At 41.3% G+C, this 23,604-nt stretch overlaps 1 protein-coding gene and 1 long non-coding RNA gene across 5 annotated transcripts in view; one reads left to right on the top strand and one right to left on the bottom strand.

Moving 5' to 3' along the window:
- Positions 1-817: 817 nt before the first annotated feature.
- On the bottom strand, positions 818-11,853 carry LOC309646285. Its single transcript, XR_014255248.1, has 3 exons — positions 11,642-11,853; positions 6,992-7,097; positions 818-6,430 (listed from the first exon to the last, which is right to left on the bottom strand). It is a non-coding gene; the product is annotated as an uncharacterized lncRNA (long non-coding RNA).
- A 316-nt stretch (positions 11,854-12,169) lies between these two features.
- AUTS2 (activator of transcription and developmental regulator AUTS2) overlaps positions 12,170-23,604 on the top strand; it is a 1,112,861-nt gene continuing 1,101,426 nt past the window's right edge. For 2 of the 4 annotated variants that reach the window (XM_082432283.1, XM_082432281.1), the window contains exon 1: positions 12,170-13,714. In XM_082432283.1, coding sequence (XP_082288409.1) covers positions 13,406-13,714 — 309 coding nt within the window. In that variant the 5' untranslated portion in view covers positions 12,170-13,405. The remainder of the gene's footprint in view (positions 13,715-23,604) is intronic. The other 2 variants (XM_082432285.1, XM_082432282.1) reach the window with 1 other exon arrangement.

Here is a 23,604-nt window from a genome sequence, read left to right as displayed (position 1 = left end):
ATGCTGAAAAGGTTATTACTCTGATGCTGTAACAGAAAGTGTACTTCTGTCATATCCAGAGTGACTAATAATGTTCCGGCCAATCCATTACTCCATTCAAATTATAGGGTTTACTTGCTTTTAAGGTCACTTGGGCTATACTGTTGTTATTGTCCTTTCTTCTGCTCTGTAGTCTCATTTTCACAGAGGATTGGTAGAAAAATAGAGGGGATATTGGGTACCACTTGTTCATGGGCATAATGCCACTGGCACCCTTTCCCTGTGGTCCTGCATCTTCTTGCTAATGACAGACATGCATGCAACAGGGGTTTTAAAGGGGTGTGATATTTGTGTTTCAATATGGAATCGATAGCAACAACAACAATAACAACAGAAATTGACTCCTGGGTATTTTTTCTTCAAGTTAGAAACTACAGTGGGAATACTTAAAGAACATTTGTAACTCAAGAAAACTTGTGGAGCTTGAAATAAAAACATCATAGGTTATATTAAGCAGAGTGGTAGAAAAAGGGTTTTAACCAGAATTTAACTAAATTTCTAATAATTTTATTTATTTATTTAAAAAATATTTATTTATTTATTTGGTTGCGCTGGGTCTTAGTTGCGGCTCGCTGGCTCCTTAGTTGCAGCACGTGAGGTCCTTCATTGTGGCATGCGAACTCTTAGCTGTGACATGCATGTCGGATCTAGTTCCCTGACCAGGGATCAAACCAGGGCCCCCTGCATTGGGAGTGCAGAGTCTTAACCACTGTGCCACTAGGGAAGTCCCTCTAATAATTTTAAATTCCACTAAATAGTTAAACCACATCTCAAAAACTGTAATAAAAAATTCATTCAAACCTTTGAAAACAAAGAATCATTCCTCTCCAGTTGCCTTAGGTTAACCTGTATTTCTGTCCTGTCACTTTTATGTAAGGAAACACATGGCCTCAAACTTTGCTTTCTGGCTGTAATAATTTCCTATTGTAGGTTTGTCTTTAGTTAGTTTCCAAAAATCTTACATGCTTAAGGCTTTGGAGCCACGTAAATTTCTGCTCTGTAGTCTCACTTTCACAGAGGGTTGGTAGAAAAAGAGGGATTGGGCAGTTCTCATTCACAAAAGAAATAGAAACTTTTCGTTAAACTGAAATTGTTTGGGAAATTCTAAACTGACTGTTGTTGTTGCTGTTTATTTTGTGGAAATAACTAAATGAGGAAGCTTAAGATAGTAAATAAAACACAGGACTCCTGGGTTCTAAGTCCAACTCTATCACTGTGTTGCTGTGTGACACTGGCCAAGGTACGATCCCTCTCTGGGCCTCTGTTTACTTGTAAATTGGGTATCTTTGACTATAGCATCTCTAATGATATATAATATATAATTATATATAAAATGGAATGTGATATATATGAATATAAATACATCTCCTGAAACAAGTGTACAAAGCAATGTAGTCTATAGAGCAATGTCCTACTAGCCCGCTGGGCTAATCCTTCCTCGTTTTACAGTCACACTTGGGCCAACACATTTGGAGTCCTTTGCATTTTCTTGTAGGCATGAAGAAAAGCATTTTGCTATAATATATTAACTTCTGGATTTCTTTTTCGTAAAAACGCAAGGTTTTGGCTTAATATGTTTTCCCCAGCTTTTTGTTTTATAACATTTCAAACCTTCAGAAAAGCTGCAGGAATATTCAATAAAGAGCCATATACCCTTCACTTAGATTTACCAATTGTTAACATTTTGCCACATTTGCTTCTTTTTTTTTTTTTCTCTTTCTCTACTCCCTTCTTGGATATATAGGCATTGCTGAACCATTTGAGAATTTATTGTAGACATCATGACACTTCATCCCTAAATACTGTAGCATATATCTCCTAAGAAAAAGGATATTCTCCTACGTAACCACAAGATAATTCCCTGAGAAATTTAACAATGATTCAATACTATTATCTAAAATAGACTCTGTATTCAAATTTCCCCAATCATCCCAATAGTGTCCTATGTAGTTTATTTATATTTTGTAGTCTAGCATCCAATCAAGGATCATCTGTTGCATTCAATTGTCCCTCTCTTTACTCTCCCTTGTTCTATTGATACAATTCCTCGGCCTTTTTTGTTTGCTTGCTTTTCGTGATATTGACTTTTTTTTTTTTTTTTTTTTTAGCCCGTGACACATGCTTGTGGAATCTTAGTTCCCAGACCAGGGATTGAACCCACGCCCTACCAGAGAATTCCCAATATTGACATTTTTGAAGTGTTCAGGCTAGTCGTTTTGCAGAATGTCCCTCACTTTAGATTTGTCTAGCTGTGTCCTAATGATCAGTTTCAGGTTAAATATTTTTGGAAGGAATAGTGTGTAAGTACTGTTGTGCCCTCAGTGCATCACATCATAGGTGTGTGATATCATACTTGGTGCTGCAGGGTGTGGTCATTTGGTTGAGGTGGTAGCCACCAAATGTTTGCAATGTTAAAATTCTATTTCCCCATATAATTAGTAAGCGATCTCAGGAATGACACTGAGACTTTGTGGATATCCTGTTTCTCAAAGGTTTTGGCATCCATCATCAAAGGTGACTGTAAGGTTATTATGTTTTGATTGTCCACTACAAAGGTGAATTGGGATAATCAACAGATTTCTGGCAGAATGGAAGAAAGAGAATGGACTTGACCAGAGATAAGCCTGGGTGTGCATGTGTGTGTGTGTGTGTGTGTGTGTGTGTGTGTGTGTGTGTGTGATGAAGTTGCTGAGGTAGAGAAACTTTGACATGCTGTTAGCTAAGGTTGGGATGCCTAACGTGGGGAATCCAAGAAAAGTTAACTTTTGTTGGGTGTTGAGCAGAACACACTCTACTGTTTCTGTCTTTGCAATTTCTCTACAGTATAAGACCTAGAGCTTGACAATAATGGGTACATACAATATGATAATGCATAAAATCTCTTTGTGGCTTTTTTTATGGTGAGTTACAGCTTCCCTTCTTCTTTCTTTTTCCTTTTTTCCCTTATTCTTGCCCTGTTATATTTTTGGTTGTAATATCACTATATTTCTGTTAGATAAGATTAAGGTATTATTAATGGGAAATGCAATTAGAAATTAATAATTTAGGAGAAGCAAAAGTTTGCAGTAGATTTTGCAGGTGGTGAAGTGCTTGATTCCATGTGATCAAGCAAGAGTAACAAAGAATCTGAGCACACCTCTGTTTTCATCTTGAAGAATTGTACCACAATATGTCCATATTTGTTTTTTTAATGTTTCTTTGATTTATTGGAGTTAATTTTCAACAAAAGCAGAATTCTATACTAATGTGTAGTACTAGTTATTAATGATAGGGAGAACAAACCAAATTTTGCAACAAAGAGAACTCATTCTGTACAAAAGAGCAAAAATAAATAATAATAATAGTCATGATGCTGATCAAGAATGTTAATGAGCTTCTGGAAATAAGATAAGATCCTGGAAAGCAAAGGTATTCTAATAATAGTACAGTAACTGGAACCAAGATGGAACCAAGAGCATGGAAGGTGAATTGTGCCCGAGATTACATTTTAAGTGGCAATAATAATCTGGCATAGGAAATGAGGAGGTAAAACCATGAAACAATAGATTCCATGTATTCAAGCAACAGAAATTAAGAAGTCTGAGAATAGACTTTTTTGCCTTGCAAAATTATACCAGCATATGTCCTCTTTCATTATCTTCAGATTTCTCTAATTTATCAGATGATTCGAACCCAAAGCAGGGAGAACAATGTTTTACTATGATGTCAGTGTTTTAGGAAAAAAGAGCCAGGAATTTGAAAAGTACTTGCTTTTTGCAAGTACAAAGATGTCATTGTTGTTGCTGCTGGGCTTCTAGAATAACTGCGTGATTGTTAATTATGAAAATAGATAATAGTAGTGGATACAATTTGTTTTCGAACAGGAGTGCTATGCCACTAAAGCATGCACAATGGAGATTACAAGAACAACCAACAAAGTGCAGGATATTAGGATGACTTACTTTTAAGCTGCAATACAGCCAAAATATACTGTTAAGAACTCAGAATTGTCTCATGAGTGAATAATGAAATAGCCATGTTTTATTAGCTTTCTTTAAAACTATATACAAGTTGAACAACGTTTTAAAGCACTTTTTTTAAAAAACACTTTTGCAATTTCCTGGAGCCATGGTTTCTTTTTTTCTTTGAGCCACAGTGGTTAATCTGATTTTGGTGTTTCAGTAATTACGTCAATTAATGTATGCTGAGAGTAATTTCATTTGTTGAAATGGATACCAGGTGAATATGTAATTAGTGGAAGGTTGTCTCTTTAAGACTTTGTGTGCAATTTTCCAAGATTAGCCACAGTATGGAAGAGTAGAGTGTTAAATTGTAATAATTTCTGGTTAGTGACCAAACTAGTATCTAGTTTATTTCCTGAAAATTGAAGTAAAATGACAATTTCCTCCCACCTTCTCCTACCAATCAAAGACACATTATAGGGTGAACAACCATCCCAGCTGCGCAGGTCCCAGTTTTAGCACTGAATGTCTTCTATCTAGGGAAACCCTTTGGTTCCAAGCAAACCAGGACAGTCAGTCACGCTAGTACACACATCTCACTCAAAAAGAAATATTATACTTACACAGTTTTGTTTATTATTATAAATTTAACGTATAGAAAATCAATTTAAAAATAAATTTCCATCCATATTGCCACTAAAATAAAGCAACTATATATGTAGTTTTATTCCTTGTAAACTTTATATAGACAATATATAACTTAATAATTTAAAAAGCAATTGTAGTCACAAGGTATGTACAGTTCTATGTCATTGATTAACAAATACATATCCTCAAAAAACCATATGTATAATTTTAATGAATCCATAAACTTGTAACATATTTCCATGTTATATTACTTAATTACCCTTTATTGTAGGACATTTATGTTGTTTTCCTGTTTTTTTCCCTATTACAAATGATAATGCTAATAATATCTTTATATAATATTCCTCTTTTAAATTTAAGAAATAATACTTTGGGGGAAAACATACATATGGTATAATCGTATTGACAACTTATAAACAGTTCAAATTATAAATATTTTCTTCTGCTAGCTAGTTTCTCATCAGCTAACCTGCTATTGAAATAACTATTTCATGAAAATTCTTGGTAATATGAGCCCATTCTAGAAACTGGCTAATATTCTTTATTTGGATAGTTGAAACAATGTGTTTGTTTGTTCTGAACCTCAATAAATTTTCATCACAAATGAAAATGTCTTTCCTCTTTTTAGGATCTTTCCAAAGAATTAATGGCACTTGAAGAAAAATGAGATCACTGGGTAATCATAATCGTAGAGAAACATCTACTGTGTTCCAAAATTGACAGAGGCATTGAGGAACATAGAAATACTACCAACTCATTTTTGAGGACAGATGCTTGGTAGGAGCCAATTTTTATACTAAGTCTGACCAATCAACTCTCCCTTGATGCTTCCTTCCTTTTTGGATTCCTGAAGTAGAAGTATGAAAATCTAAAAATTCAAGTCCTCTTCTGTACTATAATTAAAAGACAAAAGCCTGAGCCTACAAAGTCTCACCTCAAATACAGAAAGGATAAGTTATCAAATCAGTTAACATTTATAGGGCACCTGCCAATCCCTATCCTCTAGAGTTTATCAAGTGATAGGAAAAAGTCATGAGATGTGTATATAATAACAAAATAATAGAAGAGTGTGGTAAGTTTTGTAACAGTAGTGTGGAAAAAGGGGTCGTGTCTCTTTGTGCACCTGCATATTTATAATGACAAAAACTGTAAGCAACCTAAATGTAGACAAGATATAAATAAATATGTTATGGAATAATCATATACCAGAATATTAGGCAACAGTGAAAATGAATGCATAGGAACTATATGTATCAACACCAATAACTCTCACAAATAAAACATCAAATATAAAAAACAAGTTTTAAAAGAATAGATTTAGGTTGATATCATTTATGTAAATTTTGAAACATGCAAAAGAATACTATATGTTGTTTAGGGATACTTCCAATGAAGCAAAAATACAGAGAAATGCATGCAATGATAAGCATGGAATTCAAGATAATGATCCTCTATGGGGAGGGTGGGGAAGGGTGGGGAGGCTGAGGAGTAGAGAGTGAGGAGGACTCAGTACGAAAGTAGATACATAGGAGGGTTCAAGATTTTGGAAATGTTTTATTTCTTAAGCTTCTGGGAGAGTACATGATTGTTCATTATATTATTTTGAAATATATAATAATACATTGAAATATACATAAATTAAAGTGCCACATAAGGAGAGAAGAGGCTGTTGATTCTGAATGGAAGTAGCAATCTGCATAAACTTTTTGGATGAGTTGGTGTTGATGAATAAATTGGTCTCGATGGATAAGTAGACATTCAGTAAGTCCAGATGGCAGGAGAGGAGATTCTGGGGTGATGGACTAGCATGGGCAAAGGCATGGAAAATGTTCTGGGTAAGAGCTAGCTTAGGATGCATAGAAATATATATGCTGGAATAAAGGAGGTTAATACTGTAACTGGGACCAGATGGTGAAAGACCTTGAACAGAACTGAAATGTAAAATAATTTACTAGGCTTTATAAATAGGAGCTTATAATTAGGTCTGGGTTATAATTTATTATATTCTTCATGTAATTCCAAAGGATTGATAATTTCTTCAACCAGGATGTTATCTGAATCTGATCCTTTTAGATCTATACTGCTCTTCAAATAAAAATAAAATCATGAACCATCACAAGTCATCTACCAAATCCAATAGAGAAATTGATCCTCAGAGTTATAATCAGTAATAAATACGGAGATCTCCCACTGGTAGCATTAAAGAGTCATTTACAGTTTTTTCTTATGATTATCCATCAATTTCCCCACCTGACCATGTCAATGACCCTTTACGTATCAACAGAAAGGATTGCCCTGAGAAGGAATAGGAAGACTAATTGGTTTTGTGAAAATCTAAAGCTTGTTAAATTTGCCAGAACTACCTTTTCATGTGATCATCATTTGGTCACCAGCAGGTATCTTTCATTGGCCTCATATGGCAGAGTCTGAAGAATATGGGTTGATCAATGTGTCATTCATCAGGGGCACCTGCAGAGATGATGAAAGATTGTATTATTGTACGATATTATAAAAGCTGCACAACATATAGCAAATTGAACTACATGTTTCCTCCCCCACTTTTTGTGTACATTAAAACTGCAGTTTGAAAAACAACTTCCAGTGCAGAAACAAATTAAAACAGCAGGTGATAATCAGTGCAAAGTTGCAACAATGTTACTGCTGATGGGCTACCTGTCAGTTAAAGCAAGCTATCACATCTCCCCAGGAATACTTACTATAAAAAACGACTTACGAATGTTAGAGAGGGACATTAATGTGTTAGTCTCCTTATTTGTTCATTTGGAAATGGCATAAAGATAGGTCCATTAGCCAGCTCATTTCTACCTTGGTCTCAGGGCAGTCACACACACAAAGTATGTAACTGAAAGTTATAAATGACCAAAACATAAACCTTAGTGCCTTGAGTTAAAAATCAATTTTCCTAATAAATTAAATTCAAACATTATATACCAATATGTAATATCAAGAAGGATGTATTAATAATTTGCTGTGTTGGCAGAGTGCAAAGTGCAAGACTTAGAGGGATGTAAAAATTTAGTAATTTAGGAAATCTGATACCCAAAATAGCTACCACTGCATAGAAGGCTCAGAGTTTAGTTCAGTTGTTGAGCTATAATAGTATTCTCTGCCTAGTCAAGGTTGAATGTTCAAGATGTAGTTTGAGTATTAATCATTGATTCGAATAAAAGATTGCACAACTGGAGAGGCTCTCCTGGGTTAAGTAGTTTATTCCTTAATACAGATGTAAGTTTTTTCCTTTGTGTATTCCAGAACCACTTGAGCGTCTTCCCTACTAAAGAAGCAACCTTTTTTGGAATTATTTTCTTAGCTTTACTCTTCATCAACTACAAACTTTTAGCTAAGAATTCACCTAAGCGTCTGCTGATATGAATTATGAATTGATTCAAGCTGCCCATTTCAAGTTTAAGCTTTATCTTTTGTTCTGCCCAGTAAGAAATCTGATGATATGCTATGCTTTATTTTGGTTTACTTACAGTATTCCATTGGATAGTCACACTGTATGGTATTGTGTGAATAAACCAGAGCTTTCTTATCCATTTTACTGTTGATGAGCATTTGGGTAGTGACATCAGTACATGAAAAAAAATGAAGTCTTATATAGGTACTCATATGTACACAAACAGTACCCCCACATAGCATTACATTTTTTTTGTTGTTGAAGTGTAATATACCTACAGAGAAATGTAATTTGATGAAGTTTTACACACTGAGCACACATGTGCAGCCAGTACGAAGCAAAGGAAACAGAACATGACCAACTCTCCAGAAGCCCTATTTATGGCCCCTCCCAGTCATCAGCTCCCTTCAAGGGTAACTACTATCCTAACTTCTGATAGCACAAAAGAGTTTTGCCTGTTTTTGTACAATACATACTCTTGTGTGTCTCACTTCTTTTACTTAGCATCATATTTATGAGATTCATATATAATACTGCATTTAGAAGCAGATTGTTTGGGCTTCCCTGGTGGCACAGTGGTTAAGAATCCACCTGCCAATGCAGGGGACACGGGTTCAAGCCCTGGTGGGAAGATCCCACATGCTGTGGAGCAACTAAGCCCGTGTGCCACAACTACTGAGCCTGCGCTCTAGAGTCCATGAGCCACAACTACTGAGCCTGCGTGCCACAACTACTGAAGCCCGTGCGCCTAGAGCCTGTGCTCCGCAACAAGAGAAGCCACCGCAATGAGAAGCCCGCGCACCGTAACGAAGAGTAGCCCCCACTCGCCGCAACCAGAGAAAGCCCGCGCACAGCAACGAAGACCCAACATAGCCAAAAATAAATAAATAAAATAATTAATTAATTAAAAAAAAAGCAGATTGTTCATTCTTAGTGATGTATAGTGTTCCGTTATATGAATATATCACCAATTATTTACTTTACTGTCAATGAACATTCTGATTGTTTTCCAGTTTGGGGGTTATTATAAATAGTGTTGCTCTGAGCTGTTAATAGATATCTTTTGGTATATATTTGATATTAGCATATTCCTAGGAAAGGAATTTCTGGGCCAAAGTGTTTTCATATGTTTACCTTTAAGATATATTGCAGTTTTCCAAAGTGGTTGTACCATATATATAGCATTTGATTGCTTGAGGAGTCATTCCGAGGAAGGCATTTCAGCATAACAATTATGAGAACAAATTTTGGAGTCACTCAGGCCAAATTCAGCTTACCACAAAACAGCTATGGCAAGTATGCTTAAACTTCTTACACCTCAGTTTACTTACCTGTAAAACAGATATAACAAAACCTTTTTCAAGATTTATAAGAATTAAATGAGATATTTATTTTAATGCAACTTAGAACAATGCCTGGCACATAGTAAGTGCTTAGCCTATTATATGGTGTCTGTTAATCATTAGCTCTTACAACATAGACAGTATGGAGAATCAGAAACAAATATGGCCAATATAATCCACAAACAATTTTAATTCTCTGATGGAAGAAAATTGAGACTCTGACCCAAAAGGCATTACCAATTCCAGTGAGCATTACACTTGCACCCTGAAAAAAAATCATTTAAACATTATCCCAAAATGCATTTGCAAATTACTCTTGCCAGAGGCAAGGTTCTTGGATGCAGTGCATTACCATCCATTTTTTTTCCTATCAGACATTACTCTTTAAAGACAGGACTGCCAAGGGCTACTCTGGAAAGTCACTAATATTATACTTTTTATTATATTTGCCAATTTCACACCTTCCTCAACCCAACCCCCAAAGTTGTTGAAAAGTGACTGTAAGTATGTTAGTTGCTAGTTTTCCTTGAAACTTATCAGTATTTATGTTCCACATTCTTAAAAATACTAAAAATAAGCCCAGATCCTTGCTTTAAATTACAAAGACCTTGCCTTTTTTTTTTTTTTTCTTTTGTAGGAATGAGCTTGATAACCTCAGAGTAGATTTCAGCAGCTGCTGGGACAATGCCTAAGAAGTTACACTGTGTACAGAGGTACTGTTTTAGTTAATGGCTCCAGGGGCAGCAGGCTCAGTTATCTTAGGCAGGTAATTTTGGAAGGTGGCACCGTGTTCCTAATAAATTGCGTCAGATCCCATCTATCAGTTACTAGTTTCAAGAAATACAGCACTCAATCTACTTGAAAATATGTGTTTTGAGAAGGCCAGTGGTAGACCTGAAAAGGGACTTACTGAACATATTGAAACTCTTTGACTTACAGATGAGAAAACTAATCATTTAACAGTCTTGCCTAAGGTCAAATGGTTTGTTCCCTGGACACTTAGAAAGCTTGAGTCTCATTCACGGTTCAGTGGTTGCTGCTCTTCGCTCTTGTTTCTTGGCGTCCACCATCCTCCTATCCGGTCCCATCCCCTACCTCGACTTCAGAAAGATCAAGACCTGGGATCCGGAAATGGGGACACTGAACAACTGTGCCTTAAGGGAATGACCAACCATTAAATTGTCGTAAGTGCAAGATGAGTGAGGTTTGCCTGCTAGAACATTAAGATCTAAGAAGGAAGATCTCTGTTTTATGGACCACTGTATTCCCAGCACAGTTCTTGGTACATAACAGGCTCTAATAATTGTTAAATGAAGAAATGATTGAATGAATATTAGGTATGTCAGGTTGTCACGTCCTTTTTCTTTTCTACCTCCTTCCAGTTGTACTAACAAAACGTGCAGATTTAGATTCAAAGAGGAAAAATCATGTACAAAGCGCCCAGTAAGGTGCCTGATTCATTGTGGGCAATTAAAAAACGTCCGTTCATTTTCCTTTTCTTCCAAGGGTAGGGTACTGGGGGTAAGGGGTGATGTGCCACGGTGTTTATGTGCCCGGACATAAACTGACGTGCGTAACTAACAGGCTGGTGGAAAGGGTTGTCGGCGTTTTTCTGATCCGTATCAGAAATTCCAGTGCCCCGAAAATGTACAGCTATTTTACCCAGAGAGGCTGGTCGCGTTTGTTGATCTATTCTGGGCTGCAGTCAACTCTTTTAATACAACTTTTTATAAGCATCAGCTACTTTGCGGCGGGAGGAGGGGCAGTGACAGGAAAAGCAGGGAACCCCCCTCTCCCCAGATAAAGGAAGCCCTCTGTGGCAGGGTCTGTGTTTTGCGGGTCTAACGGGTCCTCGGTCTGCGGCGGTCCCCGCCCCCTCCAGCCCCGCCTCCTCGCCCTAGGCGGCTGCAGCTGAGGTTCAAGTTCGGCACCCGGACGCGCGCTCGCTGCTCCGAAGCCTCCCGCGCCTCTCAAGGGCCCCCGCTCGAAGGCTAGGAGGGCTCAGAGGTCATTAGGGTGCGGGGTCACTCGGCCACGCGTTGTGCTACCACGTGGGAGAAAAGTTTCCAACTCTGCCATGGGGCCTCCCAGTGCCCCCCAGCGGAGCAGAGGCCCGCGCTTTGGCACCCGCTCCGTTTTCTGTCGCCTGCAGTCGCGCCCCACCTCGGGGAACCCCCGCCCCCTACGCCCCGGTATCCTTCTCTGAATCCCCTCCTTCCCTCCCTGCGAAGGTCGCACCAGGAAAATACCCTGGGAGGGGGTCTCTGGAGAAGGCGGCCGGGGAGCCTCCAGCTGGCCTGGGGTAGGGGGGTCCAAGGACAAGTGTCCCGAGGAAGGCGCGGAGGAGGGCGCGGAGTAGACAGGCGACAGCGGCCCGCGCTTGACCCCGGTGCGACTGGCGGGAACATTCCGCGGCTCCCACACTCCCGCGCGCCAACTCTGGCGGGTCGCAGCTGACCCCACGCGGGCTGCACCCTCCACGCCCCCACCCGCCCTCGCTCCCCTTTCCTGGCTCCCCTCCGCCCCCAGTGCGCAGGCCCGGCCGCCCCAGCGCGCATGCCCTGGGCTCGCGAGCGCGGCCAGCCCCCAGCCTTTTGCTTTCTACACACTCTACAACTGGGGAGGGGGCGGGGTGGAGGGAGCCCGGCCGGCCACGTGATCCAGCCGGCCGGGGCCGCGGGGGCGGGAGCGCGCGCCGAGCGAGGAGCGGGGAGGGTGGTGCGCGTGCGCGCGGCGCGCGCGGGCGGGCGCGGGGCTGGGCTGAGGCGGGCGGCGGCGGCGGTGGGCCGGCCGCGGAGGGGGAGGAGCGGGAGCTGAGCGAGGCAGGCGGGCGGAGGATGGGGCCGTGCCCGGGCTCCCGCTGCAGCCGCCGGGGGACACGCCGTGCACCCTCCGGCTCGGGGCTCTCGTGGCGGCGGCGGTGGCAGCGTTAGCGGCGGCGGCGAGAGCGGCGTTCCCGGCGCTTCCTGGCCGCGCTTCTCCCTCAGGCTGGGCGAAGAGAAGAGGCGGCGGCGGCGGCACACCGGTGTCTCTCCCGCTGGAGATTTCTTTCTGCTTTCCTCGTCGACTGACTCGCCCCCTCCCTTTTTTGAGGAAGGGTGACCTCTTCTCTGGGACTGGAGAAAATATTTTTTTGAGGAGGGGGGGGTGGGTGGCAGCCTCAGGGGCTGCTTCTTCTCTTCTTTCATCTCCTCCTCCTCCCCCCTCCAAGCCCGAAAAGCAAACCCCACAACTGCTCCAGCATCCTCCTTCCCTTCCTCCACCTCCCTTCTCCACCTCTTCCAGTTTCGCCCTCTCCCCTTCTAATTATTTCATTATTATGCTTCCCTCTCTGGGGGGTCTCGTCCTTCTCAGGTCGCTTAGAAGCCTTGGCCTCCCCTGGATGCATTTCTTAAAAATTTTGGAGCCAGGGAGTGAGTTTTGTCTGAGGCGTGTGTGAGAGGCGTCGGGGGTGTTTTCCTGTGCGAGGGGCGGGTGAAGTTCATTGCCCCCACTTTCCCGCGACCTTTTCGGGCCCGATTTGGAGTCGAGGGGGGGGCAGGCGTTTTCGGGGGGCGGGGGGCGCGGCGGAGAATGGCCGCGGGGAGGGCTCCCCGGAGCCTCCTAGTCTCTTGATCAAAGCATTCCGCTATTCTGATTTATTGCCTGCTTGGTGAGTTATTTTTTTTTTTTCCCCCTCTAAAGGAGACCTGTGTGTTCAGCCATTACTTTGCTCGGCGCTGCTCACAGGAATCTCCGACCCTCGGTGCTGTGGGCAGCCCCGCACTTGGGCTCCTCGCCTCTCGCCCTCGCTCCCGTCCCTCCTCCCTCTCTCCGCCCCTTCCCCCTTTTCTTTCTCCGCTCTTTCTTCCCCTCTCTCCCTTCTTTCGGCCGTCGTCTCCCCCGCGCCCTCCTCGGGGCGGAGGGAAGCCGAGAAGGGGGAGGGAGGGATTGGTGTCAATTTTTTTGTGCGGCCGCGGCCGGAGCCTGTGGCGGGCAGGCGGCGAGCGGGGAGACCCCGGCGAAGCAGAGCCATGGATGGCCCGACGCGGGGCCATGGACTCCGCAAAAAGCGGCGGTCGCGGTCTCAGCGAGACCGGGAGAGGCGCTCCCGGGGCGGACTGGGGGCCGGCGCGGCCGGCGGCGGCGGGGCCGGCCGGACCCGGGCGCCCTCGTTCGCCTCGTCGTCGGGCTCCGACAAGGAAGACAATGGGAAGCCCCCGTCCTCCGCCCCGTCCCGGCCCAGACCCCCGCGGAGGAAGCGGAGAGAGTCCACCTCAGCCGAAGAGGACATCATTGATGGATTTGCCATGACCAGCTTTGTCACTTTTGAAGCGCTGGAGGTAAGGGGGACCCCCCTCCCCCCGGTTTCCCTTTATAGGCACGACCCCCCCACCCCCGGCTGCGCCCGGCTCTGCTGCCTCCCCCGCCGCGCTCCGGTCGGTCTGTCTGTCTGTCTGTCTAGGCTGAGGTCTTATTGTTGGGGGGGGGGGAGCTGGGGGCGCGGGCAGACAGGCAGCAGGAGGGAATCGACAAGCCGTGCCTGGTCTCCAGGTTTCCTCGTTCTTTCTCGCGTTCCCCCTGCGCCCCCTCCCCGCACCCCCTCCACAGCAGATGGGCAGAAAGAAAGGGGTGCAGGCATCACAACAATGCGCCCCCCTCCACGGAGAGCTCTGCCCCTACTCCTTCCTCCTCTCCCTCCCCAATCATGGCTTCTTGGCTGGTGGAAGTCTCTGCTGGGTTTGGGGCGCCTGTGGACGGTTCTCTGTGTGCTTTATACAGAGCCATATGTCCCTGTGTGTGTGTTTGTATAGACCTTTCCTGGGTGTCCTCGGGACCAGAGACTGATGGGGTTTTGTGGTTCTTTGCCCCCCTCCCCTGCCCCCCTTTTTTCTTTTCATTTCTTTTTTCTTTCTTTCCTTTTTTTTTTTCTTCCTTTTTTTGGGTGAAGCTGGGGAAGGGGGCGTTTTCTCCTGGTTGGGAGAAAGGAGGGAGGAGGGGAGGGAAGAGAGGAAAGGATGGAATATCTTTCTGTATTCCGAACAGGGTTCTATTACAGAAAGGGTTAATTGTAATATTATCTATACACATATATATGCACATGTGTGTGTACATGAGCAATTCGGTTAAAGGACAGAAAAATGTATACTAGAGAGGACTGGTGGGAGGAAAGAATAAAATCCTAGCTGGTATCTGAAGGGCTTGTCACCCAATTGTCCCTCTCCTTTTCCTTTTTTTTTGTGTTTTTTTTAATCTTTCTGATTGGCTTTGTGTGTGTGTATATCTATGTGTGTCTTTCTTTATTCTTTGGGCACCTGCAGCATTGATTTCCAAATGCACATTTTCCTGCCAGCTAAAGGGCTCCTTGGGGGTGGTGATGGGGGGCAGGTAGGGGGAGATTGTCCAGGGGTCAGAGGGAAACTCTCTTTACCTGGATGGATCTGATTTGGTGCTGGCATGGGTCACTGGCCTGTATAAAGGTAACCCCCTTTTTTCTCCTCCACCCCCAACACACCACACATACAGAGCGCTTTGAGACTCTGCAGAGTTGGTCCGGCTTTCTTAAGAACAAAACCAAGCTAGGAGTTGGTTTCTAGCCTTTTCTGCACCTGATGTGATGGTTTGAGGTTCCTGAAAGAAACTTTTCCTTTTCCCTTTGGTTTTTGCTGTTATTATGGTATTGTTTGCAATGCTCAAATGTAAGCTTTGTTAATGACAGCTTAAGTCTCATATGCGGTAACTGTACAGGTTTAGAGGTTTAGACGGCTGGTTCTGTGTGTGTGTTTGGGTGTCAAGTTTAAATATTTTTAAAAAGGAAGCCTTCCTGTTAAGGTTGTTCTTTTCTGTTTGAACTGCTTTTTGGTTGGGCTGCTGGTGGTGATGGTGGCTAGTGGTTGGGGAGGAAGGGAGGGTGGTGGTATTGGTGGCCATAGATTCTGATGTTAGTGATTGAATCAGTTGTCCTTGGGTTCTAGAACTGGTGGTTTATTGGCTAAAATGGATCTTACGGAGTTCTTTTGAGTGTTGAGGCTCACCACTTATTAGGATAATTCTAACCGTGGCTTCAGCTTTGCCAAGGTGGGAGGGTACTGTACAGTGTGACCTCTTTCTCTCTGTCTCTCTGCCTCTCTTTTGCTTTAAAATAGGAATTGAAATGTCAATACGTGTCCTAGTACATGAATTAGAAAATGCTGCCTAGGATTTGGTTGCTATCAGTGGTTGGTTTAGGACAGTATTTGTAAGAGCTGCTTATAAGTGGTTTTGCTTCCTGCATGGTTATCCTGCTTTGCTATGTGGCCCTTCTCAGTAAGTAAGCAAGAGGGGCCTCCAGATTCCCATGAACATTTTTGAAGGCCAAGTAAAGATAAATATAACTTATGCAGTTGTTTTTGATTGTTCTACTTTTAATAAATATTTGACTGGGCTTGTGATGTATATGTCTATCCATCTGGCTTTTGAGAGAAAATGTGCCCATTCCAGTTTCTTCTGGGTGTAAAAAATTTTTAATTTTTAAAGGCCAAGTTTGAAATGTACCATTAATACCATTCCTTTCCTTGCTGTGATTATTTTTCTGCTACTTTTCTAGATTCAAAACCCAGGTTACTTTGGTTAGCTGAATATTATATTACCTTCATATCTGAATATCATTTGAATATCTTTGTGTGGGTGTAAAGGTCTAGCTTTTTAAAAAGTTTCTTTAAAACTTTATAGAAAAATTTAAACATATACAGAAGTACAGAGAACAGTATAACAATCCCCAATGTACTGATACACCACCACCAGGTTCAACAATTGCCAACTCATGTCTCATCTTTATGCCATCTACTCATTCTCTCCTCCCAGATGTGATGTGAGAAATTGGTATGTATTTCTAAGTGGTAATGACTCAAAAAAAACCCAAAAAACAAAAAAACAAACCCACCCAAACCCATAGTACCATTATCACACCTAGGGGTTAATTAACAACAGTTCCCTAATATCATCAAATATCCTGTCAGTGTTCACATTTAGGCATCCTAATTTTTGTAGGAAAGCTGTAAATACACTTCTGAGGTTAAAAACACACAGTGGGGAATAAAAATCATCATGTATGTCTGGTTCTCTGGGAAAAGGTAGAACTGTTTGCTGCTTATCACGTTTGTGTCCATGCTGGATGGTCAGACGTGTGTGGTGATCATTAAAATAAAACCTCTGGTGTCCCACTGTACTCAGTTTGGAAGATTTACTGAACTATCACTAAGAAATGTGAGAGCTTATTAGGAAACAGGCAACTAAACTGTGAACTTGGACAGAAATGTATGTTACAGGAGTGCTTGTAAATGTTAAGAATTATTAGAGATTCTAAGCGTTATCCTAAATACGTACTGTGTTCTTTTGTGTGTAGAAATGAAATCAGTTGTCACCACGTGTCATCAAGGTTGCTGCTAGTATGATACTGTGATTAGAAACCAGAAATATTAGCTTGCACAGCTTGGCTTTTAAGCTTATGTGGGTTCAGAGCAGTAGCTAGCTAACTGTGGGGTGTATACTTTGGGTGTTAATGGACACATCATTTGACTCCTATGGTTTTGTCTAGAGTAGCTCATTTTGACTTCCCTTCTAAGAAGAGGCTCCTAACTCATAATGAAATGTCCTGATAAAATTGTTCCAGACTAACTGTGGTTTTACTTATAGTACTGGAGGAAAAATAAGAAACTTGTCTAATGAGAACCTACATTTTTATGTTGATTTATTTTTCACTACTGTTGGTTCTTATTTAAAATGAAAGCTTTGGATGGGGTTTGAGAAGTCCCACACTTTATATGCAGTGAAACTGGCAGAGGTAGTTTCGTATTCTGCAGGGACACTTGTCTTGAGTAATTGTGCCCTGAAGTTCAAGTATGTGATTGTGAAGAGTCTCATGATAGAAGATAAGAGGGTAAGTGAGGAGGCGAAAGTTGAACATGGTGTTCTTTTCATTATGCATTTGAGAAGTCAGAATTACCATTTGGTATGGTATTGTTTATTTGAATATTCTTTGAATACAAGTGAATATCCCCAGATATCAAGCCTCATTAAAAAGTGGTTTCCAGCAAACAAAGTATAAATGGGAATGTTGGGGTTCTAGTACTGTCAGCATACCCTGATGTGCCAGATAATATTACCTTTCTGTCGTTATTTGCATTTCTTTCTGTGTAGTCTTGATTAGGAAGCCATGTGAGCACTATGACTGAAAATGTGCAAATCCATTATTTTCCCCCTCACTCGGCTGCTATGTACTGGGTTCTTAGGGCAGCCTCCTTTTGTACAACTGACCAAGGGAAGCAAAGATGAAATTGTGGGATTAGCAGGTAGGAGGCTAGTTGGAGCTTTGCAGGCTTGTGAAAATGAAGGAAGACTCATTTCTGGTGGGTGGAGGATCAAACTAAGACTTTCATGTGGTCTTCATTTCCTATGTGTTTCAGGGCTTACCCGCACTTTGGTAGCATAAATAGGCTGTACAGAATTTGATGTGCTTGTAACGTGCCAGGTTAGTAGGCTGTAATAATTTACTATGGTCAAATCTCACTTATTCCGTTGTTTAAAAAACATTAATCGTTTTCCTTGTATAAGTCAGCAAATATTCATGGAGTGTTTGATATGTGCAAGGTACTAGAAAGAGTACAGACACCTAAAATATATATAGTGTCTTGAAGGAGTGTGCAGTTTAGTTGAAAAATTAAGTCCAGCACCTATAAAATGATTTTGAAACAGGCACTTGAATGCCTAATACCAACTAAGTGCAATAGGCTTTCAGAGAAGGGATAGTGAGATAAGCTGAAGTGTTTGAGAAGGCTTCCTGGAGAATATGGGGCCTAGAAGGCTGAAGTGATTTGGATAGACACGGAGGGAGTCGGGGGGTGGGGGGCATTCTAAAAAGAGGGAATGGTGAAGAAGGCACAGAAACAAGATGGGTGATTAGGTTTTGCGGGCAAGGAAGTGCTGGTAGAAATGAGAACAAAATTGTGTAAGAAAGAGTGCTTGTTTGGGAGTCGGGAGACCAGTGGAGACCCACACTCCAGGCTTGGCTGTCCTAACTAGTTGAGTGACCTTGGGAAGGCACTCTTTAAAAGCCTCATTTTCTTTTTCCACAAGTTGAGAGGTTTAGAGTAGTTTTAGAGCAAAGGTACCCCAAGCTGGAATGGAACATAGTTCTGTGGACGTTCATAGGTTGTGTTCCAGACCAAAAAAGTGTGATCTACTCTCAGATAGTTTTGGAACTTGATGGGCTAGACAAAATTAAATGGGTGACTTGTTCTGCCCAGGTTAGAAGTCTTTTGTAATGTGTATATGAGTTTTGAATATTAGAGAAGGAGAAGTGTTGTACCTTATTTCCTAATTTATATGACCACAGGGCACTTTCATTCTTGGCATTATAATTCACAATCTATAATCCAGTATGGGAAATGCTGGAAAAGATTTCAATGGTCCCTTCCATATCTTGGCACTTGGTAGTCTCTGAGTCTAGGGTGAGTGGGCTGATGATAGACAACTTGGAAAACCAGGCACAGAAGTTTGGAGTCAGAGTAGAGGCTGCTGCTTAAGTAGGAGTGGCAAGGGGAGTGTGAGATGTAAATAATGATGATTAGTCCACTTTTCCTTCTGCTCCCTTTTCCTGCCTGGTGTCAGCCCTTCATTGATTGTTAGTAACCCCACACATGAGGTGAATATTGGTGAGTGATCTCATTAATAGTTCTTTCATTGTGATAGCAGCCCAATTCTGATGCTACCAAGCTGCCTTCCAGTCAAGAGTGAGTTTTAGCCTATCTTGGTTCCTTCTGGTTTCCTGTACTGCTGATTTTTAGCAAGCTGGGAAAGAAGGCTGGATGAGAAAGGAGGTTGACACTGATGTTAAAATAAAGGTTTCAAATTATCTGCCTTTTGCTCGTTTATGTATGATGTGTTCATTCAAGAAAGGTCAGAACCCTTCATCTGCTGTTACACAGCCAGTGAAAGCTATGGAGCTATGTTTTTGTTACATTTTTTGCTTTCTATCTTGGGAAGTTTGGGATGGGACTGTGGAGTAAATGGGTCAGTTCCAGCATTTCACTTCAGACAATTTGCATAGCTTTAGAATCTGAGGAGTTCCTAAGTGGTGAGAAAGTCTATAGAAAAAAAAAGGACTGTGAATGTGCTTGGTTATGAATTCAAGTATATTACTATGCTTACTGAATTTCAGTATTTCACTGAACAAGGCAGAGCATCACTCCAGAAGTATTTATGGGAGATGAGGTCGAAGATGGCAATATGGTGATTCCACATGCCTTGTGTTAGTTGTTGAGATGAACTACTTTAGATCTTTTTTGGAAGTAGGCAGGGTATACATGAATCAGTAAATTTAAAAACTGAATGACAAAGTTAGTGATTACCCTTTGATCCTTTTTGAGAGTGTTTTCCTCTAGCTTTCACCATTGAAAAAGGGTTAAAAAAGACAGGGCATTCAACATTATTCCAGGAGATTCAAGGAGCATTGAGGGTGTCAAAGAGATTCTAACTATACAACAGTTCTATATGCTGTCAAAAATAAATGTTGATTATTTAGTTTGAGAGAATGTGAGGATTAGAAATAAGGTCCCCAAGCCGAAAAAATAAGAGTTGAGGGCAGCTGTTAAAAAATAATTTAGGTTCTACTTGCTAAACTTGGAAGCGGAAGCCTTTGGACATAAGGTCAATTGCACTTTTTGATGGAGGGAGTGTGTGTGTGTGCACGCATGCAGAGGGTGGATGGTGGGTTAGTGTTTTTACATTTTATTTTACCCCTATGCTGTAGTATACTAATACATTAAGTGTAGCCTAACTTTGTAGAATTGCCTCATACTATTTTTTTTTTCTCAAGAAACAACACTTTTTTCAGGGTTAGGATTAAACCCAATATTTAGTTGATACAGGAAAAAGACCTTGGTAATGGGATAGCAGCTATTCATTTGAGAAAGTTCTGGAAAAAAATCAGATTTAAAAACTCTCAAATAATTGAAGTTTGGAAGAACAGGAAGGGAATTAATTTGGCGAAACCCAAGACAGGAGAGGATCAAAACCAATTTAGGGACATTTAGCTGGGTCAGAACAGTTTTTCTTATATAATGTATACCCGTTCAATGAATAGATGAATGCAGAATTTTTTTTTTCTAGAAGTGGGGCATAGAATTTAAGGCTGGTGAGACCCTAAATTTGCGTTTCTTCTTCCAGATCTGAACTGTGTTCTTCCTTCATTTCTTCTAACAAGCCTGCAGGGTAGGGGGTATGCAGTCAGTACCTATCTTGTAAGGTCACAAAGAATAGATCCTTTTTATGCTGTTAGTGACTGAGGAGGGGAGGGGTGGATTTCACTTAGTCTGGCTTCCTTTGCTTGCTTAGGAAGAGATTAGGCAAGTACAGGCTTCTTTGTGTCATTTCTTTTCAGTCTCTGATTCCATCTTTTGCAAGGGGACTTGTAGCCTGAAATCATTTGCATTGCTGCCGTCTTTCTAGGTTTTTATTTCACATACTAGTGCATGTGTCGGTCTCATCCTAGGATCCAGTAGACTCCCCACCGCCCACTGCCCGCCTACCTTCTCTCCCTCCCTCCCAACTTCCTTCCCCCTTTCCTCTTCTCTTCCTTTACTGAGATAGAGTTATCAAAATTACGAATTTTGAAAGGCAATGGATTTAGGAAGTTCTGAATGAAATGTAGAAACTTTAAATTACAAACCTTCATTATTTGAACATTGACAGTCTGTTTGAGGGACTCTGAAGGTAGCACCATGAGGGTAAATTGCTTGCCTCAGTTTTCTGGGCTGTTATCAGCTCATCATTCTGATTTCTCATTCATTTGTGAGCTCTGGTTAGAGTTTGCCTGAATAAATACCACAAATGACCAAGTACATACAAATATTTTGTCGTTTTGGCTTGCCACTATGCCATGTAGTGCCATATCTCTGGGCCCTGGAAAACCCAAGTGTGCGGAGATATGGCATTTGGACACAAGTAAAATGGAGTCACAAGAGGAGAAGGGAAAGCCCACAGTTTGTAAGTAAAGGAAAGTGGTTAATGCAGGTTGGGATTCATTTTTGACAGAAAGCCTTCAAGTTGCAGGTACTGTGTGATTGTTATTAACTGAAGCGTTTTGAAATGACCTGGGTTAGATACGGAAACACAGCCTGTGAAGACAAAATGCGACTCTTGGTTATATGGGTGAAATGTGATACCTTTAGACTGAATCTGGGACAGGATTTAAGTCAATGCCAGGGTCAAGTTGTGATGATTCCTGAGGGATGTCAGGGATGTTGCTTTCCTTGTCTCCACACTTACCTTCCCGTATAGCACAACCCACCAACTTCATTTTACATTTCTGCAAAGTTTCTCATGGCAGTGATATTTTAGAGCTTGAAAAGAGGAATTAAGAGAGTCTAGTATTGCAGTGATTTCTCGATAGTTATAGTGAAGTAGAGGTTTTTTTTGGTTGGTTGCTAGGGTCTCTGTTCAGTTATGCTTACTGGCTAAAGCTTGCTGGCTAAAGGTGATTTAGTGAATAGTTTTCCATAGTTAGAAACCAAGTAAGAAAAAAAAAAAAACCTAAGGAAATAAAGATGTAGATGGAACAGTAGTTGAACATTAGAATATCACTTGTTTTCCAGCCACATACTAGAAATTCCAATGTTCCACCCATTCTCTCTGTACATGTTCAGTTGGCAAAAATAATGAAGGTCCTGGATTGTGCTGTTCTAAGAAATGATCTTATATAGTTCAAGTGAAATTATACTTTCACTGGGGCAAAAGGGGAAACAAGCATTTGGCATTGTGCGTTGCTACATATTACAAAGTTTGCTCCTTTCTCATTTGTTAGGCTGATCAGTTTGATTATTTGTGAAAATTACAGTTTTGAGATTAATGTGCATAGCTACATCTTCAGGGGGTGTTATCCTAAAGTTAGGACCTCAACTTTTTCAGAGAAGTCTTTTGATCCATTTCAGTTCAGCTATTGTTGGTTGATGTGCTTTCTAAGCCAGAGCGGCATTAGAGGCACAGATGTTGTCTTTAGAAATGCTGTAGTTCTACCTCTCATTTTGCAAATGAAAACACAGCCTAGAGGGGTTAATTGTCCTGCTTAAGATCACACTGGGAGCTAGAGGCTCTCACTGTTACCCAGTGAAACTAGGAGACTGCTTTTCCTCATACTTGGATTCCTAAGGATTGGGAACATTGGAAGGTAAAAAAAACAAAACAAAACAAAACAAAACTGCAAATGAGGATGATCAACCATGATTGTAAAGATTCCCATTTTTTCCAAGAAATGTTCTGATTATTACCCAGTATCTTTCCCCCAGTGTACAATTGGCCTTTCTCTGCAGGTCCATTAGTCTTTTTTAACACCCCCCTCCCCTCCATAATGAGGATGTAAAAGAAAAAATAAATATTAGGGTGATGATATGAGGGTTTTTTAAACTTGAATAACCGATGGAAAGATAAAATAATTATTTGAATGTAAGATGATCTTAATGTGGCCCACTTAAAATTTTAACGTAATTTTTTTGGGTAGAATATTTTCTTCAGCCTGGCAATTCAGAGAGACTCAGCGCAACTTACTGAAGTTGGTAGCAGAACATTTGAAACAAGTGAACTTTGGAATATGGTTGAGTTGAAGACTCAACCAAACTTTTCTTCTGAAGAAGAAAGACTCAAAATATTAAATCCACATGATGTGTTGGCTAAGGCATCTTGCCTGTTTATTGCTGAACCAGAAAATTTATAACAACTGTTTGTCATGTGTATATATTTATAGCCATTCATACAATGAAAAGAAGTTTTCATGAGATTGTAATAACATATCAAGATGGATGTAATTAAAACAGAAGCAGATTGACACCCTGAATTAAATGCAAACCATAAACCAGGATACCTGAGCATTGGTACCTTACATATTTGCTGCAGGGGGCAGTCAGCCAAATATGCAAATAAAAAGACATTGATGAATTTCCCCGGGTGTGTATGTTGTGGTTGCAGAGAACCCAACTATTTTATTAATCTTTTATCAAGCATTGTTTAGATTGCAGCAGCAATGGAATGTATTAATTTGGCAGACCAAATAGCTTAGGACCAGAAAGTAGGAAATAATAAGGGGAACACATGATTGATATACTGTCCTATAAATAACACATGCAACTGACAGAGGGGCTGAGTAATCTTTAGATCTGTGCTTAATGTCACTGATGGAGTTGTTAAACCAGGATGTTTGAGT

The sequence above is a fragment of the Balaenoptera physalus genome, assembly GCF_965194825.1.
Source record: "Balaenoptera physalus genome assembly, chromosome: 16".
Taxonomy (NCBI): domain Eukaryota; kingdom Metazoa; phylum Chordata; class Mammalia; order Artiodactyla; family Balaenopteridae; genus Balaenoptera; species Balaenoptera physalus.
The sequence above is the reverse complement of the archived record's forward strand: the minus strand, read 5'-3'. Positions and strand labels throughout refer to the sequence as shown.